This window comes from Lemur catta, chromosome 22 (genome assembly GCF_020740605.2).
Source record: "Lemur catta isolate mLemCat1 chromosome 22, mLemCat1.pri, whole genome shotgun sequence".
NCBI lineage: Eukaryota > Metazoa > Chordata > Mammalia > Primates > Lemuridae > Lemur > Lemur catta.
This window is the reverse complement of record NC_059149.1, coordinates 27930403-27949955: the sequence shown is the minus strand read 5'-3', so window position 1 is coordinate 27949955 and position 19553 is coordinate 27930403. Positions and strand designations below refer to the sequence as shown.

General features: G+C 48.5%; 2 protein-coding genes and 1 long non-coding RNA gene across 8 annotated transcripts; 1 reads left to right on the top strand and 2 right to left on the bottom strand.

Annotated features, from left to right (window-relative positions):
* Positions 1 to 3581: 3581 nt before the first annotated feature.
* LOC123626557 (sperm-associated antigen 11-like) lies at positions 3582 to 5396 on the bottom strand. The gene is made up of 2 exons (XM_045535632.1): positions 5168 to 5396; positions 3582 to 3876 (listed from the first exon to the last, which is right to left on the bottom strand). The coding sequence occupies exons 1-2, from the start codon at positions 5298 to 5300 to the stop codon at positions 3701 to 3703; spliced, it is 309 nt and encodes a 102-aa protein (XP_045391588.1). The 5' UTR covers positions 5301 to 5396; the 3' UTR covers positions 3582 to 3700.
* A 2942-nt stretch (positions 5397 to 8338) lies between these two features.
* On the bottom strand, positions 8339 to 10541 carry LOC123626555 (sperm-associated antigen 11B-like). Its single transcript, XM_045535630.1, has 3 exons — positions 10432 to 10541; positions 9805 to 9939; positions 8339 to 8723 (listed from the first exon to the last, which is right to left on the bottom strand). Exons 1-3 carry the CDS (start codon positions 10490 to 10492, stop codon positions 8590 to 8592), a joined length of 330 nt encoding a protein of 109 aa, XP_045391586.1. The 5' UTR covers positions 10493 to 10541; the 3' UTR covers positions 8339 to 8589.
* A 96-nt stretch (positions 10542 to 10637) lies between these two features.
* Positions 10638 to 19504, top strand: LOC123626560. 6 transcript variants are annotated; one of them, XR_006730900.1, is made up of 7 exons: positions 10638 to 10942; positions 11542 to 11929; positions 12019 to 12277; positions 13275 to 13709; positions 14727 to 14837; positions 15500 to 15902; positions 17260 to 19504. It is a non-coding gene; the product is annotated as an uncharacterized LOC123626560 (long non-coding RNA). The 6 variants fall into 6 exon arrangements; XR_006730903.1 differs by lacking the exon at positions 10638 to 10942 and having other exon boundaries at positions 11093 to 11929; positions 17260 to 18401; positions 18783 to 19504; XR_006730899.1 differs by lacking the exon at positions 10638 to 10942 and having other exon boundaries at positions 11099 to 11929; positions 17260 to 17639; positions 17757 to 19504.
* Positions 19505 to 19553: the final 49 nt, after the last annotated feature.

Genomic DNA, 19553 nt, shown 5'->3' with positions numbered 1-19553 from the left:
TGTCCTTGGAATGCCACACAGCAGCAGGAGAAGCCTACTCGTGCCAACGTGGAACCAAGGGGTGGAGACGTTTGAGGGTACAGTCATTCCTCAGCTGCTCCCGGGCCCAGCTCTGACACAGCGAACGTCCCAGCTTCCGGGACCGTCTCATCAGACCCCCGTCTGCCTCCTTTCCCGCAGGACTGGCAGGGGTCCCGCACCTTAGTCTTAGGGCAGCTCTTAAATGTCTTCAGGTGGCTTTCCGGGGCTGTAGCAGCAAAAAGCCCATAACTCATTTCCTGCCTTGCCCCAGTCCAGGAATATGTGAGACTTGGCAGAAACTCCAAATTCCTTTCACGTATTTCCAGCGAAAGGAGGAGAAGAACAGGCGGGTTCCAGCCCCTTTCTGCCACTCTGCTAGCTGCCTGGGGCAGGTTTCTCGCTTGGGTACGTTTCCACTTCCCTGCCTCCACAATGTAGACAGCGACACACTCCTCACGGCAGACCACGGGTACAACGTGAAAAGCAATTTGTAATGTGTGGTCTTCTGACCTTGTGAACACCGTGACCCTCACAATCACTGTTTATTAGGAAACAGGGAGCTAGCAGGGACATTGTGAGTGGACACCTCACCTCCGATATTTCACGGAGCAGGGAAAGTGGGCCAGGCTGGGCCGTCTGGGTCCACCGTTGACCTGCCACGTGACCGCAGCCAAGCCTCTTGAGCCTTAAGAAAGACGTAGTAAAAGTCTGACTCCCTGGCAGACGTGAGCAGAGCTTCCTTACGTAGAAGCTGTGTGGCTCTGGGTGAGTGACCTCACGTCTCTGAGCCTGAGGTGTCCACCTGTGTTCTGGGCGTCTTCATGCCATTCCACAGATCAGCTGAGACACATGCGTGGGGAATGCTGAGCACATGTGCTGGAGTGGAGACGGCACTCAGTCGGCACCCGGCAGCTGGTAGAGCTGGTGTTGCTGGCATAGCTTCAGAGCATGCCAGGCCCCTGGGAGTTCAGTGCCTGGATTCATCTGCACCCGGGCGCTGGGCGGGCCTAGTCCCAGCTCTGCCGCCCCTGGCCCTGTGCTGTGCCGATGATCTTAGAGCATCCCAGGGCCCCCCTGGGGTAGCCACAGGGACCACCGAGCCCTCTGTGACCCGTCTGTGGGGCAGGTGACTCCTCTGCGTGCATCCTCAGACCACCCCGCTGGCATGGGCACGTGTTTCCCTGCAGGTGAGATGGGTGACCGAGCCTCCAGTGGAGTCCCCTGCAGAGCAGCCTGTGGGTGACCTGGCTGCACACTCAGCGCCCCCCGGGGAGGAGCCCTGGCAGCAGCGCGTTGTCCTGGCCTCCGGCCACCCTGAGGACTCTCTGCCTGCGGCAGAAGCCGCTTCCCTACAGTGAGGGAGGCAGCGAGGCCCATGAGTGGGGCTCTGAGTGTCCGGGGTCTCCGTGTCCTCGGGTGACAGTACATGATCATGGTAAACCAGGCTCCTTCCAAGAAAAGGACATTATTTGTGTTACAGGGAGGCGGTTCTGAAGGCAATTCCAATGGAGGAATTTTAATATTTTGAGCTACTGCAGCATTATCTTTAAAGCACGTGGGCTGTGGTCCCCCAAGAGGAACACTTCAAAGGCTCTGTCTGGGCTGCTGGCCCGGCCCTGCTCTCACATGAGGGATGCACGGTGACGCTTTAATAAACGTCCTCATCAGTTCAGTCTGAACTGAATTCAATTCGTTTCCACAAACCTATAGTGAATGGTTACTCTGTGCAGGGCAGGAAGGGATGGGACAGCGTGTCAGTGCCGAGGAATCCAGGCCAGAAGTGGTAATTCAGGCTCGGCTCTGGCACCAGCGGCCACTTTCCTTGGCCACTTGGACCGGCTTCCAACCCGCTTCCAACCCGCTTGCAACCGGCTCCTAACCGGCTTCCCACCGGGTGGCCGGAGCCAGCCGCGGGCATTGGCGGTGGCGGCGCGCCCTCTCGTGGTCAGCGTTGGTATCGACGGGCGGCCCGCTCGGTCGAGGGAGTTTCAGGCTTTGAAAAATAAATAGCATTTCAGAGAAATTTCACATTAGAGGAAGATAACGTTTCTCACAATGGAGGCCATGCCAGACCCAGTTTCCACCTTAAAGATGTTAAACAACCCAGCTTAAGGCCCTGTGAAAATGCCCTGCTGGCAGTCCTGGGCTCTGCCACGGGTTCCTTAAGAGATGCTCACGTGACAAGGGCCTGGACAGGCTCCGCCCCCGCCTCACCTGGCGGACTCAGGTGCAGCGCTGCTTCCGCGCACGGGCTCTCTGAGATGATTTCTGAGGAGCGGGAGGCCAGGGGGAGAGGCCGCTGCCAGTGGCTCCTGCTCCGAGGAGAGGGAAGCAGCCTGTGGCCCCCTGTGCTTTGGGCACGGCCACCCCTTCCTGTTATTTTCTGCCCCTGGTGGACAGATCTGTGGCTGGAGTGGTGGCACTCCCGCTGAGAACCTCCGCCCACCCTACTCCAGCCGGGTTTGGAGCAGGCCTCTACCCCTGGGGGCACGAGAGCGGGCTCTACAGCCATGCCTGTGCTGAAGAGAGGTCCCCTCTGTGCTATCCCAGGGGTCTGTCTGATTATATCTAGAAAATAAAAAAACTAGAGTGGGTTTAGAAGAGGCTGGGGAGAGGCCAAAGGCGTCATACCAAATATTCACTGCAACCTCAGCCGGGAATAGAAGACAGCGAACCCAGATGTGCATATCCTGGGTGACTGTTATCAGCTTATTCATGAGCAAACTGGATTCAGGCAGTCAACAGGAATACGAAAACAAAGTATCTCATCAAGCCGTCAGTCTAGAAATAGCTTGGCACAGGATCTCTTGTATGTCGGCACATTTACTTTTATTATTTTTTTACATTCCTTATTTGTAATTAATATTCGTTATGCTTGGAATGACTGGCTCAACAAACTCGAGCAAGATCCCGAGAAAAGTAAGGAGCAAAGGGTGTTGAGCACTAAGGAATCTTCACGTACCAAGGGCCCTCCCTACCTTGCTTCAGTTGCTCAGAAATATGCTCTTTAGAAGTAACATGGAAGAGTGAACCCTCGATTGATTAGGTGTGCCAGGATCCCACGTAGGAATTATGTGCTTAACCTTATGATTTTCATTTCCCTTCCATCCCCCAAACAGACCCGTTCACACCTTATTACACACTCCCTAAGACTGTGTTATTAATCAGCTGAGATAATCTAAGAGCAAATGTTTGATAAGAATACAATCCTATCAAAATGCGACCTGTTGGTGTTATTCCTTGAGGAGGCTATGGAAAAGGGATAAGGATCGTCACAGTCTGGGTCAATAAGCAGCAGAAGGTGAGTGCCGGGTGTGACAAGATGTCACTAGATGAAAAAGAGACTCGCAGATCGGTTGCACTTCTGTCCCTCTGAAACTAAGTTTATAGCTCAGTTTCTGGTCTGTCACCATCTCTGGATAGGTAAGAGATACTCCCTGGAATAGGAAAAGAAAGTGGAATATTACAAAATTCTGGGAAGCCTTAAAAAAGAGAAAACCAGAAAATGGCAAGGAAGGGAAGCTTTTAAGAAAATTCTTTCATCAGACCTTCACCTTTGGTGCTAGATTCATTCAACAAACATTTATTGAGCACCGTCGACAAGCCAGCCGTTTCCTTAAGCCAGCCCTTGGAATACTTCACATCTCGCCTTCCAGGAGCTTACGTTTTAGATCCCACGTCAGTCAGCCTTCTCTGGTGTCTCCTTTTGTCCTTCCTCTTTATTTGGTATGCAACACCTATTCCAAGGATCGGAGCAAATGTCACCCTTTTTCTCACCAGAATGGCAGAAAAAAAGCCTGCAGGTCCCGTGTTGCATAAGGCAGATAGTATTTCTAATTCCAGGTGGAATGTCCCCTACGGATACAACAGAACAGAGTTGATCATTAATTCACAGAGTGCAGAAAATAAAGAACGACCCCAGCCTACAGCCAGACTCCAAATGTTTATTATCTTCTTACAAAGCTAAATATCTCTGGACAAGTCCCAACTTAACCGAGCTTTAGTTTCTTAGCTTTAAAATACAAACAATCATTTCTATGTCACAACATTGCCAGGAGGACCCCTGGCGTGCTGCACAGGAGATCACCTGGCCGTGCGGGCCCTGTGCGTTGAGGGAAAGCAGTGGGAGTTTTGGAAACCAAAGTGGAATGACAGGGACGGGTCTTGGTCTCTAGGAAAATTGGAAATAGCTCTGATTCTCAGCTTATGGCCCGATCTTTAATTTTATGCCCTACAATTAAAAGGAGACAATAAAAGCCCTCTCCCCACCGGGACGCGTGTGCTTGTGAATCAGATATGACCAGAACCACCTGAAGTTCCCATAAGGAAAGCACTTTGCACATGAGATGCTTGAAAGAAAGGTCTTACTTATGCCAGGTCTGCAAATGCCACGTATCGCAACTTCAAAAATAACACAGTGTTGGTCTTGCATGATTATAAAAACAGCCTTGCACAATAGCCCAGCTCCAAAAGGGGCCCACGCTATTATCCTGTGTCATTTCATCCCTGCCACGGCTCAGCAGGGTCGGCTAAATGAACAGGTGGGTCTGCCTTTGCTTTAGTAAAGATCAAGGAGCCACCAGCCTAGAAGTTTGGAGATCTGGATTCTAGCCTTACTTCTTCGAATAACTCAGTTTCTCTCCTTGGATAATTTAACTGGTTATGCCTCAGTTTTCTCATCTGTGAAATGGGTTATCTGTGCAAGGTGGGAAAATATTTAAAGTGTGGAGATCTACTGTGACCATAACTATCCATTGCCTAGCAGTGAATTAGCACTTTCTCTGGGCTGCGGTTTTCCCCTGGTGGAGTGTGGGCTGCTGTGGAAGATCTCTGATTCCCATCCAGCTCTGACACTCGTGTGACTGTAACTTCCTTCTGGGGACCTTTCCCAGACTGCAGATTGCAGCGAATACTTCTGGTTTGCAACAAAGACGCCCCTTTGACTTATGTTACGACTCTCACAACTCTCCTGTAGCTTTTGTGAGCTCTTCATGGGGAAGATCGAAATGGCCCAGGGCTGAGCCCCAGCGAGGCCACCTGCACCCACTTACAACACACAGACACAGCTGCGCCCTGTCCACGCACCGACTCGCACGTGAGCGGGATTCCTGCCCCACCCTCCCAGGGCCGATCAAGAGACGTTTACCTGAGTTGGTTTGGAACACACAGACGAGAACAGCAAAAAGAAAGAGGACCTTCATCCTTGCAGGTCCCCTCGGTCCTCCCTGTCCTGCACAGGGTCTGACGAGCGATGCAATGAAGTGGGGCGGAAAAGGCATAAAATGGGACCTTTATAGGTTTTTGAGAACACTGCTCAGAAATGAGCATATTTATCTGCTCTACTGAGTAAGGCTGTGGGCAGAAGGTACTGACTACTCTTCCCTTTCTGCCTAAAAATAGACAGGCTTCTTGGTGTCTCGAGAAGCAGAGGTGGACCAGTGACTCGATGGCTATATGGAGGTTGAGGAGGAAAGAGAACCGGCATCGAGGGGCGGCCGCGTAGCCGGGAACTGCCCTGGGTGACGGCGATGCAGTTGTGAGACGTGCTCCCTACCTGCGGGGCGTTTTCGGTTGGGCAGCGGCCACCACAGTTGAGCAGATGAACAGGCGACAATCAGGCAAATGGCTCCCAGGAGGTTACCCTGCAGAAACTGGGGCCCCTGTGCACCCAGGGACGTGCACAAGAGTGTTCCATGTAGCGTCATTCACTGCAGGCAACAGAACACAGTGCAGACAGCGTTATCACGACAGTAGTAAAACAAGTAGTGTATTTCCACAAAGCAACAAAAACAGAAAAATGACAACTATAGATGCATACAGCAACATGGATGAACCCCGCAAAATTATGCTGAGTGAAATAAAACCAAATACAACATATTATATTATTCTAAAAATTTGGCAGAACAAATCTATGTGTTCATTGAAAGCCAAGATATTGTCTACTGTGGGGGAAGAGGGCAGATTCTCCTCTCATTTGACAAAGTTTCCCCCCTCGAGGGGGTGGCAGGGAGCCCCCGGGGCCACAGGTGGGACATGCTTCACCAGCGCAGCACGGAGACCCCTGAGAGCGGGCACGTGGGGCTCGTCCCCATAGGGAGGGGCCATCAGAGCAGAGTCCGCAAGTAACTGGCACATTGCAGCACCTTGGGCAGGCAGGTGGGAGGGGATGACTAGAATTCACTAAGGGGTTTCAGAGCTCAGAGGAGGGGGAGGGCTGCAGCTAAAAGACAAGGGATTTGGGAAGCAGATGGAAGAGAGAGAACAGATTCTCTGGAAGGCTTTTCTGGTGTCCTAACGGCTCTAGAGGACTGGCCGGATGCTTCAGCCCAGCACACACAGAAGCATTTAGACCTAACGGAGCCATTTAGTCAGACCCCTCCAGGGGAGCCCCTCTGCCTTGTATCGGGGCTGCACATTGTTCCCTGCAGCCGGGGTGGGTTCCCACCCGTGCTGTCCCCCAGAGGCAATGCTAATGTTACTCATCTTGCTCCAGAGAATTATTTTGGTTTATAGAGAAAAAGGCAGACTCTGTTTTAATTCAGTCTCTGTTCATTAAGACACACTAACTTCTATTTTTGTTCTTATTTCTCAGGGAGATTCCCTGGGTGCAGGAGGGTCATTTCCCGTGACCCGAGAGACAAGATTGAGCCAGGTCAGAGCAGGCCACGCCTGCAGGGTTGTGGTGACCACCACACTTGGGGACAGGAAGAAGAGATTAGGTGTGGCCATCACTGAAGTCACAGGAAGCCAAATGGGGACGGCATTGACTGAGCCTGCCCACCCCATCCCCCCAGCAGACTCCCTGGCTGAGTCAGAGGGATCAAGCCCACGGGAGGTGCAGTGGGCGGGAAGGACAGGGTGTGTGGCAGGTGGGCGTGCAGAGCAGAACTCGGAGCAGCCAGGTGTGTGATTCCCTCCGGGGTGGCCCAGAGCGACTCAGGGCACAGCTGGTGTCCACAGAGCCCCTGGTTGCTTAGGGTCTCGCACTGAACAGCTTCTGTGAAAAGAACAACAACAAAGTGTAACTAAGGGAATTGCTGGCTCAGAACCGACCTGGAGAAGACATTACATTCATTCTCTTGTCTCCAAGCAGAACTGCAAAAATTACCACAGAATGGTAGAAAAAAATCTCAGAGTAGCCTCCAAATTCTCCCTAGGTAATACGCTTTAACACTTTATCATCTTCGTGCAGGGAAGTCCTTTCTTATGTTAAATTTAGGACTTCCCTTGGTGCAACTTAAGTTTACTACAAAATGTCTTTGCCTGTGATCAAAGGATGTCTATATATTTAGCCTTGGGCATATTATTTTTGTGTTTAAAAATGTATATTTAAAATTTAAGAGTAATGCAATAACTTGACAGGGTGATTTTAAAGATAAAAATAATTTAAAATCACTGCTAATCTTAACATTGGAAACTTTATCGGTTTTGGACATATTTTTCATAATTAGTTTTATGTCAAATTTAGGAACATTGGAATGCTGTAATTTTTAGGAGAGAAAACTACCTTGAATATTTTATCATGTCCATTTTAATGGTTTTTCTTTGCTTTTATATTTATTATACTTAAGAAATATATAATATCCCTTTAAGTCCATGTATCATAGTTTGCTAAGATATTGCTCTGTTTTGAACATTTAGATTTTTTTTCCCAAAAAGTTTATGGACATATTATTGTTATATTTCCTGAGGATAATTTCTGGGACGCAGAACTGAGACAACGAGAACAAGTGTTTTTTGTCTTGCGGGTATATGGACAGATTGCTTTACAAAGAGGTGAGATAATTGTCAGGGGTTCTGGTTTCCGTATGTAAGTGCTAGTTTCATCAGAACTTCCTTGTCCCTGGGCATCAGCCTGGAGTGAGTGTGCCTGCGTGCTTTGAGACTTTCACACGGTTTTGCTTCTACCAGTCACATCTGCTACTACTAATTAACCTCTCGTTTGCTGTTATGCTGAACTTCCCCCTATTAACTTAGCAAACCATACTTTCATGTCTCCAGGCCTTCCTAGAAACTGTACCCTCTGTTTGGAAACCTCTGCCTCTCTCTCTCTCTCAACTTAATAAATCCCTACTCAACCTCCAAAACCCTTCTCAAATCTCCCCAGGAACTCTTTGTAAATTATCTTTTGTTTATCTGCTGCACACCTTGCCTAGGGTATATCCACGTGGATATGGTATGTAGCATTTATTGTTTTTATTTGTTTAGATACTTGTCTCCCCACATATATGATTCACGTTTCTAATTGGCTTCATTTCTCATGCCTAGAACAAAAGTAGGTTTTCAAGAAATATTTGTTAAATAAAAGAACAAATTATTTGAATGCTTTCCTGTGACATTTTATTACATACACATCTACCAGCATAAGCTAAGCTAAGTCACTTTGTGTAAGATCGCGTGTAGCATTTTTGTCATTTATTTTGCCACCATAAAATGTTTAGACTGTCTGGCACGAACGGTAACTTCAGCTCCTCCCTGCTCAGATACTTCTCAGAAATCCGGGACTGACAGAGTCGTGGCCTAGGAGAACAGGCAGGTGGTTGAGCTTGGGCTTCTACGTCAGCAACGTCAGCTCCTACGTAAACAGCAGGCATCTTTCTTTTTAGAGCAGTAGCCTACTTGCGTTTCCATATAGTTACAAAATTCTTGACAGTAGCCTTCACTTCTCTTGCAGTTGACAACATAGAAATTTGGTTCAGGTTCTGTATGAAGAAATACCCAACATTAGCCTCTTAAAACGAGCTCAAGAATCAAACAGTAAATTTAAAAAACAACAAAAGCCAACACAATGAAAACTACAAAAAAAAAAAAAAAAAGAATCAAACAGTGGTCACTTTAGCCCTTAGGAATATGGTAGGATGGCAATGGATAGGAAACGGCTTTCTGTAGCTCAGAGTTTTAAGTTTTGGGTTTTTTTTTAACTAATCCTGCGACAGATTATCTAGTTCTAAACTGTAACATCCACACCAGATATATAGCTCAGCTCCTTCTAAGTCTCTTCTAACCAAATGGGAATTACAGTCCTGTCTCATAGAAGTGCTGTTAGACCAAATGGCTCTTGCCCGGTGCTGGGCCTGTTCCTGTCTGTGGGGCAATAATGGCTTTTTCTTTCCCCTTCCCTTGGGCGGAGGACGAGACGAGTGAGTCCTCTGTGACGAGGCCCATTGCGCAGGGATGGGATATTGGATGGGCCGCTGCAGGAAGCCACACTGCTGGGACTTCATCTGCTATGTGCCAGCACCCTCTCGTCCTCCGGGCACTTGCCACCGAGCTTCTGACCCGGTCCCTCCTATTTCAGGGTCAGCAATGAGTTTGGGATTAAGGACGCATCTTGGAAACTGCATCTCCTCCAGCCCTGTGGGTAGGAAGCCGGCCCTGGGCAGGGTTTGGGGCAGACCGGGAGCCTGGCCCCGTTCAGCAAAGCCCGGAAGAGCGTCCGTGGGCTCGTTGTCCTTTGTCCTCCCCTGTGCTCCTCCCTGCCCAGGCAGACTGACAGCACGGCCTGTTCTCTGCCGGCATCTCCGGGGAGCGTTCCTGGACCCTCATTTGGCAGCCGCAGTTGGAAGGTGTTCAGTGACTTGCCGTGGAGCGAGTGAGCCCCAGGGCCCAGGGAGCGGGGGCTGCGGCCTGGCGGGTCCCCCCAGCTGCCGCGTTGGGGCGAGGTCAGGGCTTACAGACACGGCCTCGGGGAAGCTGCCTCTCGGCCCAGCCTCCTTCCCTGGACTCCTTCCCTCCGCATCTCCCCGGGGATGAACTTGTCACACGCTTCAGTGACCGACTTACCCTCGTAAGGCGGGGTACGCGGCGGTAAGACGTAGCGTTTTACTTGGCGGCGTGACGAGGGACCAGGCGACCCTTCCGCGAGTTCTCTGGGCCCCGCAGTGCCCGAGGGGTTAACATAGCGGGCTCCGGACGGCCCTGTCGAAGCACAAACGCCAGCACGGCGAGTTCGGAGCTCTGCGTGACCCGCGAGGACGCGGCCCCTGCGCTCCCAGGGCTGAGCGCACGCGGGCGACGGGACGGGGAGCGGGCGGGGACAGTGCCACTCGCGTGTGTGGAGCGAGCAGGTGCGTGGCGCGTGACACGCGTGTGCGGTCAGCAGGGAGCCTGGGTCCCTCAGCAGAGCCAAGCTGAGCATTTCTTGAACTCCCCTAAAAGCTAGTGTCCTTCTCTGGAAGGGGAAGGGGACAGTTAAAAGGATAAGGAAATGGAGTGGGGCAGGGACCCCTCTCCGTGGGGAGGCCAGTGCCATCAGCATAGTCACAGGGGCATTTACAAACCCAGCTCAGAGGCTCCTGCCCAAGGTGCTGCCCGACGTCCTCTCTCCCTGCCCAGCCTGGACCCCCATCCCCAAAACGCCCACTGCAGAGGGGTCCTGGCACCCAGGCCCAGGCCACCTTTCTCTTTTACCTGGAAACAGCAGGGCCACAAGGAGAAGGCTGGCAAAGGGAGGGAGAGATGGCTGCTTCATGTCGGCTGCGGCACCGCGGCGGGAAGGGCGCGGGGTGGGCAGGCCCAGGGCTCCTTTAGGCTGGGCCGGAGTGTGGGCCTGGGGCGTGGGCGGAGCCGCGTTCCAATGACGGCTCATACTCAGGGGACACATCAGGGCCGTAGCGTCCCACTGCTGCAGGGACAGACGCTCCAGCCGTACTTCTCAGAAGGGTAATAACATGCCTGGATGCCTTAGGTGGGTTTGGCGATTAAGAAAGAACAGGGGGAGAGAAAGAAGAGTAGCAGGGAGATGAAAGGTCTGGAGAAGCAGAACAAATGAGTCATTTTCATAAAATCACCAGTTTCCTCAAGCGCTTCTCAGTAGCCCGGGATTCATTAAACAATGACTTAAGCAAAGCTGCCCATAGCGCTTCTATTCTGTCTGCTGAACATGCTTATTTCAGTGCAAAAAAGTCATCAAACCTCCCAGGTAGGACCTGGTTTCAGAAACTGTCATTTCCTGTCATTCCTGTCTTTTCTTGTGGCCTGCTAAAAGCCACATCTATCCTGAAGGGAGGCGGAAGGCAATGGCCGAACCCATTACAGAATATGCTAATTGTTGGGTCAAACTCTTTTTTTTTTGTCCATGCAACTTATAAAAAATATTTTTTTAAGCTGCTTAGTATGTGGGATCTTGATTCATTTAAAGCAAATAGGTGAACTAAAGTAAAATGAAAGAGACTCCATTGCCAGAAGAGATGATCTGCAATCCACATTCCTGAAGGATTTTATGGGAAAATGCAAAAGTGTGTGTGTGTGTGTGAGAGAGAGAGAGAGAGAGAGATATTTTCAACACCAGAACATCCTTTTTCTTGTCTCCTAAGTGGCATCCTGTTAAATCTTGGAAAATATAAATGTTAGAATGGAAACCATATTGGAGCCCAGTTTGGACTCAGAGGTATTCTGTAGTATCAAATGTGGATTCTCCTACTGCATTTTCAAATGCCCCAGTGAAACTTTCTGTGGATGAGGCTCACAGAAGAGCGAAGCAAAGATTCTTATGTAGATTTTCTTATTCTTGAAATTTAGGTTGTAATATGCTCACAAATCCGCCAGGACTGCTAGGACATTTACATCGGCACAGATCCCCCTCCAGGGAAAAGAACTTGATGTATGGAAAAGACAGACACAGATATTAAAGCCCTCTTTGGAAAAGAAGTGGGGAAGAATTGCATGACATGAGAGAAAACTGCTTTTGGATAGTGATAAAGGGATTGGCTTAGAGAACTGCACAAAAATATTACTCGGTGTTTGTTTGTTTTTTTTTCATGCAAGGAATCACAAAATGAATTGTGTCTTCAGAAGGCAATTTGATCTGTAATGCCTTCAGCCATCCTAAGAGCACTCTTAAGAAAGTATGTAAAAGAACACTGGAAATCTTCTTACATGGGTTCTGAGGAATAAATACCTTTTTTGGGTAATAAAACTCTTAAAACCTACGTTGTTATCATTTTAAATAAATCTGTAGAGGCTGTGAATGCTGACACAATAATCATAAAATTTTAGAACTGAGAAACATCTTAGAGACCCAGCCACTGTCTTAAGAAGAAGAAGCCAAGGATGGGTGAAAAAGCAACGTGTGCGTACGTGTGAGTTCAAGACTGAAGATCTGGCCCCGGCTGCACGCGCTACAGTAATGGACGGACTGCAGGTCAAATAAAGAGACACTCAGAGTTAAAGGGAAAGGAAGAAAATTCCTTTGGAAAAGAGTGGGAACTCTTGGTAGTCACGGACATAAGAAGAAATATAATTTTTCACAGGAATGGTATGTTTTCTCCCTGCTGCTGTTATTCTTTTTTGCTTAATTTCTCATAACTGCAAAGCATTTCAACTCCTTCCCAGTCCTCCTAAGGTGATTATTTTTTCTCTTGGATTCAGCCACAAAAGTAGCTCCACTGCCTCCCAAGGTCTGCCGCTCCTGAGTCCACATCCGTCTTTGACTTTGTCACACTGGGAAGACTCAGGAGTCTCACCCTGTCACCTGGGCTAGAGTGCAGTGGCGTCGTCATAGCTCATTGCAACCTCAAACTCCTGGGCTCAAGCAATCCTCCTGCCTCGGCCTCCCCAGTAGCTGGGAGTACAGGTGCACACCACCATGACCAGCTAATTTTTCTATTTTTTGTAGAGACAGGGTCTCGCTCTTGCTCAGGCTGGTCTCAAACAACAGAGCTCAAACAATCCTCCTGCCTCGGCCTCCCTGAGTGCTAGGATTACAGGCATGAGCCACCTCGCCTGGCCTCTCACCTTCTTTTTCCTAGAGGGGCATCTGTGCCGATGTAAATGAGTCCTAGCAGTCCTTGTGATTTGTTAACATATTACAGCCTAAAATTTAAGTAGAAAAAAATCCACATAGGAATCTCTGCTTTACTCTTCTGTGAGTCTCCTCCAGGGTAACTTTCTTTGGGTCACTGGCAATGTAGTAGAAGAGTTCAAGGCTGATTCTACAGCAACTCCTGAGCCCAGACTTGGCTGCCGTATGGTTTCTTTCCTCACATTCATGTTTTCTGGGATTTAATGGGATATCACTTGGGAGGCAAGAAAGCATTGAAAATCTCACCCCCTGCAAATTTGCATTTTCCAATAAGGGCCTGGGTGGTGGATCTGCTCACCCAGACATTTGCTTGGCTAATCTTCAATTTCTCTGTGTCTCTTGTCTATGTCTACCTAGGTCTCTGTCTCTCTCAAGTTCACATATTAAAAAATGCATAAATTATAAAATTAAAAACGTCCAAATAATCCTTCTTTCTGTTGATTTTCATCAGGCTAATTTCAAAGGGTTACTGATCTTCCATTGGGAACTGCGGCCTTCAGATCTGTAGCCGTCCTTCGGAGAAAGAAGATAAGTAGCAACTGTTATTGAATTTCTGATTGTGTAATGTAGTACATCAACTATCAGTGCTAAAAAGCATTAACTATTAATATTTCCTGCCAATTCTGGAAGCAACAAAATAGAAAAATATACCTTTGTTCTTTTAATATTAAGCTATGATATTAAAATAGTCTAACTTTGTAATTCCCTTTAGTGCTGAGGGTAGCAGTTCATTAATATGACTGTGAATTGTCATCAGGGAAGTGCTGTTTTAGAGTCCAGCCCCTTTAGAAAATGAAAGGATGGAACATCGGGACAGCAAGCAAAACTCATGGCTCTTCTGGGAAAGCCAGGCTACAAGGCCATCCCAATTCTACCTGACAATGAGGTAGTTTTCCTTTCTGCATGTTGTTACCCCTCCAGCTGCTGGGGGCGCTGATTAAAGCCTGGAGGAATCCTTGCTCTGCTCTTTGTTATATAGGGAAGTACAAGATGGCCTCTCTCTCTCGGCAACGTATCAAATTGAAATTTAAAACAGAGACAAAAAATAATTTTAATGTGGGGCTAGAAGTTGAGTCTGTGCTTGTAAGTATTGTTTAGTAAAGTGGCCATATTGCAGAAGGGAAAATCAAGGCACAAACCAGTTAAGTAACCTTCGCAAGGCTACTGGCTGCGGGTAGGGCTGGGACCCCAGGCTCCCCGCATTTGATCGTGCCGTGCCATGTGGGCTCTGATTTGCACCTGACTGTGGGGTTGCCTAAGGTCCTGGACGATGTTAGGAAAGCCCCTGGTCCCTCTCAGCCTTAACCTCCACACCTAAAAGGTGAGGATGATGCGGTTACTCTGCATCATTCAAGAGCTTATCGTGAGGACCAAAGGAAAGTATGTATTGACAGGACTTTGTAAAAGATGAAGAATAATGAAGGGTGCCAACACAGCATAAGAAACAAGACAGCAAGTGCTACGTGGCCCTATAGCACATTCTGTGCTCCGCATTTGGAGTGTTGCATCCTTGGGGGGTGTTTAACAGCTTCCTCCCATCCCTGTGATTGCAGTGCTGACTTCTAGAGGCTGGCCCAGGTTTGCACTCCATTTTTGGCTCAGTGTTTCAGAGTTGGGATAGCGAGGAGACGACACCACCTATGCAACAGGTCTTGGAGACAAACAAATGCAGTGTGTGGACCTCTTAGGGCTCTGATTCTAGCACTTGTGAAATAATCAGCCTCATTTGAACACTGATTGGCTATTACATTATATTAAGGATCTAGCGTTGACTTTTTTCCAGGGATGACAATAGTATCTTGGTAATATTTTTAAAACCAGTCCTTTTCTCTGAGTTATACATTCCAAAGTATTCTCAGATGGGCATCCCCGAAATAAGTTATTATTCTTTGCAATAATCTAGGAGGAAGGAGATTCTCAAGGGATGAAACGAGATTAACTACACGTGGAATTCAGGTGGGAGCTACACGAAGGTTCATGATGCTGTTGTTGGCACACAGGGCACAGTCCGAAGGTGAGGATGCTGCTGGACCACGCCTGGCAGCCCCTACATGGCACTGCAGGTGGCCTTTCTTGCTTATTTTAGAGCTACTAACATTCATTGGCTACATCACTATTTCCCTGTGTGTCTACAAAATGGTGATACTCCTCATTTGTTACCTGGGTTACTTTTGTAGAGAGAAGCTTTTCCTCATAAACCATTTAGTGACCCTGAAACGTGACATGGCCGGGACAGGCAGGTCAAATGTTTCATTACTCCCCTTCCTTTAGCGGTTTCCAGGGTAAGGAGCCTGGATGTCGCCCCCCAGCACTGCCTCGCGCAGGGCTGCTCTCTTCTGCCCTCTGCTGGGCGGGACGCCACACAGACACCCACGTGGTCAACCCCTTAAGTCACGGGGGAGTCCCCAACCTTGTCATCACACCTCATCTCTTTTGTTTTCCTCCTCCCACGTCTATGTTTTGAAATATAGACCTTGTATTCCAAACAAGGTGCACTTAACATGGATTTATTTTCCATTTTAATTAACAAAAGACATATGTAACTGCGGAGCAGAACTTCTGATCAGAAAAGAAAACCAGGATTATTAAGATAAATTGATATCATTCAAGCCAAAACAAATGACGTTTTACTTAGGTTTATTGCCGGTTAGATGTACATAAATTTTTTTTGTTCAGTTTTTAAGGTGTTGGAAATCACGCCTGACCTGTGTTGCCGTCTTCCCTTATCTGCAACCCCCCGAAGGCTGTGGGCTGTGCTCTGCCTCGACCCCTACGTTGCTTTGCGTTGAGTGGAAGCTCCGCAGACCTCGTCTGACGACTGGATTCCTGGTTGCACGGGGTACGCCCTGGTCGCAAGGCCTTGGGAAGAGAGGGCACAGAGGTCGTGCTCTAAGCACAGCTGCGTCTCAGTGTTTCGTGCTCTGCAGTAAGCTGCTGCTCCACTTTTTCAAACAGCAGGCAGAGGTGCTGGGACACCTTCCAATTCTGTATTCCTGGCTGTGACATTTCCTCCGGCAGCGAGCAGTCCCATAGCCGCATATTCTGTCCACTTCAAATTCACTTCTCACTAGACAACAGGGTGAGTCACCACGGTTAACTGTGGCCCAGCACGGAAAGGCGGGACTGGCAGCAGGTTTCTTCATGGGAGAGGCAGAGAACCCTGAGCCGGGCGGCCCAGCTCTTCCCAACACCCCGACTCTCCTCCACTTTCCTACATGGCCCTCTGGTTCCCAACCAGCATGGTTTTCTTTCTTTAAATAAAAATTAGTCCATACACACCTCTTTTTTAAAATCCCTACAATACTGACCATTACTTTTTGATTAAATCCAACCAAGCCCACTACCAGAGCTCCAAAGCTACCTTGACCTCACCCACCTCTCCCTGCTACTTTCTCCCAGATCTGTGGTCCCCCTCCCCCCAGCTCTGGGCCACACAGCAGGTGAGTAGTAGGTGAGTGAGCAAAGCTTCCTCTGTATTTACAGCCACTCCCCATCACTCACATCACCGTAAGATCAGCAGGGGCATTAGATTCTCATAGGAATATGAACCCTACTGTAAACTGTGCATGGAGGGATCTAGGTTGTGCTCCTTGTGAGAATCTAACGCCTGATGATCTGAGGTGGAGCTGAGGTGGTGATGCTAGCACTGGGGAGTGGCTGCAAATACAGATTATTATTAGCAGAGAGGTTTGACTGCACAATAAGTACAATTTGCTTCAATCATCCTGAAACCATCCCCCTACAGAACAATTGTCTTCCATGAAACCAGTCCTTGGTGCCAAAAATTTTGGGGACCTCTGTCCCAGATCATCTTCCTGCTAAGGCCTTTCCTTAGACCACACTGCAGAGGCCAGTCTGACCTGGCCCCCCGCAGCACAGTGCAGGGGACGACTCCCATCTCTGCACGTCACTCCCTGGCCCTGCTGGGGCACCCGACTCAGGCCTTCTATCTTGACAGGTTCTTTGTCTTGTGATCATAGGTTGAGGGAAACCTGTCTTTTGATAAATAATTATCATATTTTGACAAACCTAGAATATGCTGATAGCAAAATTTTATAGAAGCATCCATGAGAAATGACCCAGGAAGACAGGACAAGGAAGGAGTAAGCTAAACACATACCCTCTGAGAAGAATGATTAACCCATGTGAATCACTGCAGAGACCCCGTCGGGAAGAGGGGAAGGATGCACTCAGGGCTTCTGGGCTTCTTCAGAGCCTTGGAAAACTCAGGGAGCAGCTAGGGAGAGAGGATTGGATGGGCTCTATGAATCCTAACAATTGGTTTGGTCCCGGCACCGCTAGATGTGTTGAGCAACTTGGAGAAAATTGCTTCCATTCACTATACTATTGGCTCAGCTTTTAAAAGGAGGGACTTAGGTTAGATGATCTCTCATATCCATTCCTTAGCTAATATTATAAAACTTGGTTTTGATTAGGATGTGGGAGCAAAGTGGTGTTTCCGGGCTTTGTCTAACCTGTGTTCCAGAACGAGGAGAGCTTATTCTAGAACTTCTTGGTACACAGATTAACATCGGAGTCAGAAGATTGCTGACATCTCAGTCTAACTGAAATTTCCTTAGCAGACTCTAAAGACACCTGCTAGTCGTGTTGTTAATAAATTATGGTTTTGCCTACTAAATTCACTGCATTCCTCTTGATCCTAATCCTCTGACCTGATATGAAAAGTTGTAAAATTTAGAAGGATGGGTAGGCCCCCTTTCCGTGCAGAGCAAAGCTGTTCAGAAGGAGGCAGATGGGAGAAGCCACCTCGTTCCACAAAATCGACGAAGAATACCTGCAGCTGCCCTGCAGTGGAGTAAGTATGGCTAGTGGGTCCCCATCGCTAAGGAGTCCGAGAGGAACTGCCACCATGGGCAGCCGGGGATCAGTGACATCTAAGAACCCTGATTTCTGCCTTTGTCTTCCTCCCTAGAGCCGTAAGCCTCACAGCTGGGAGGTGTGTGTGAGGACTGCCACTGCATTTTACTAATGGATCCAATGAAGACAAAGCGGTAAAGGCCGGGATTGAAGAAGGTCGCTGAATCCTTCAAGATTTTTTTTTTTCTAAATCAAGTTTTTCTCCCCACCTCTCATCCTCTGCCACGGTGTATATTTCCAGCTGAGAGCCTCTTTTTACCTGGAGGATCTTGGGAGAGCAGAAGAGAAATGGCTAAGAGCAGCCCAGGGATCCTCATGGCGCGAGGGCTGCTGGACTGAGCAGGGGCAGGTCAGAGGGAATCACCCCTGGGCAGGACAGGGCAGTTGTTTTTATGGGCAGTGCCGCTCCTGATTACTGAAGCTTATCAAGGGCCGGCGTTGCCTGGAGCACCAAGACACAGGGGGAGGGGACAGCGTGGGGGCATTAGAAGTTTGAGTTCAGCAGAGTTCAGGGCAGGGAGCGTGAGTGTCGTGTGGGAAGTCCAACAAGAATTGGATCAGATGATCTCTGAGATACCCTTCAGCCTCGACATTCTCTGATTCTGGTGAAAGGACTTTCCGTTCTGTTTCAGTTAAACTGGTATGAAATTGCTCCAGATGGATATCAGTCAGGAGCTTCTTGTCAAAAATATCGGTGCAGGTAAGTGGGGCTAAAGTCCATCCCCCCCAAGATGCCTCTGGAATAAACACATAGGAATAAATAAACACGTAGTGTCAAAAAGAAGCGTGGTGTGGGATGCGAGGAGGTCATGAATGCACGAGGGTCTCAGCACCTTTCTGGGACAGAAAGGGTGTGGGGTGAGAATGCCAATAAGTGACAATAGGGAATACTTCATGGTTCGCATCGTCAGTCATCAAAGGGGGCGATGTCTGGCCACAGAACAGCAGACTGGGTTGGAGCTCAGAACAAAAAAAAGGGGACAAGAGTGAGAAGAGAGGCTAAAAGGGGAGGACTTATTGAAATGCTGTATTTCTAACAATGGCACCAAATCACATGTGACCTTACTCTTTACCCTTCCAGAGAGCATACGCCTTTGGATGTAATCCCCACCTCCACCCCAGGCAAAACAGACAGAGCGTAGGCTCCCAGGATTTGCCCTTAGGGAAAACACCAGATAATTCATTTTAAGGAAAATTTATGAAGTATTTTAGAGGAGACGAAAATGTCCAGTTTTGAAAGTTGACATTCTAGAATAAGCTCTCCTCGTTCTGGAACACAGGTTAGACAAAGCCCGGAAACACCACTTTGCTCCCACATCCTAAGCAAAAGCAAGCGGTCAGTGTGTCCCGATCAGAGCTCCCACTTAGGTTCTCCTTACACAGGAACAGGATAGACAATCAGAGATCACCACGTGTGCCAGTTCTGGTTCTCCAAGAAGCAGATAGCAACATGAAGTAGAAAGGAAATGAATTTATTGGGGAATGCCTACGAAGGACAGAAGAGACTCCTGCTGACTGGAGAAAGAGCCAATCCAAAAAGGTTATATACTGTATAATTCCACTTATATGACATTTCTAGAAGGACAAAGCTATAGAAATAGAGAACAAGTTAGTTGTCCCAGCGTAAAGAAGGAGGTGGAGGTGGGAGGGAAGTGGGCGTGGCTCTAAAGGGTAGCACGAGGAGTCCTTGTGATGAGGGAAATCCTCTGTATCAATGTCAATATCCTGGCTGTGATTTTCGCTATAGTTTTGCAAGATGTTGCTATTGAGAAAAATTTAGTAAAAGATCTGGGAATCTCTGTGTATTATTTTTTTTTTTGCAACTGCATGGGCATCGACAGTTATCTCAAAA

Excerpts from the sequence above, each read along its gene's own strand:
- LOC123626557 (XM_045535632.1), bottom strand. The coding sequence starts at position 5,300 with ATGCCTTTTCCGCCCCACTTCATTGCATCGCTCGTCAGACCCTGTGCA. Across the intron at positions 3,877-5,167 it reads TGTGTTCCAAACCAACTCAG|GGGACATTCCACCTGGAATT; the intron begins GTAAACGTCTCT and ends TTGTATCCGTAG.
- LOC123626555 (XM_045535630.1), bottom strand. The coding sequence starts at position 10,492 with ATGAAGCAGCCATCTCTCCCTCCCTTTGCCAGCCTTCTCCTTGTGGCC. Across the intron at positions 9,940-10,431 it reads TGTGGCCCTGCTGTTTCCAG|GGCCGTCCGGAGCCCGCTAT; the intron begins GTAAAAGAGAAA and ends GTGCTTCGACAG. Across the intron at positions 8,724-9,804 it reads GCGTACCCCGCCTTACGAGG|AACCTGAACCAAATTTCTAT; the intron begins GTAAGTCGGTCA and ends TTCTTCATACAG.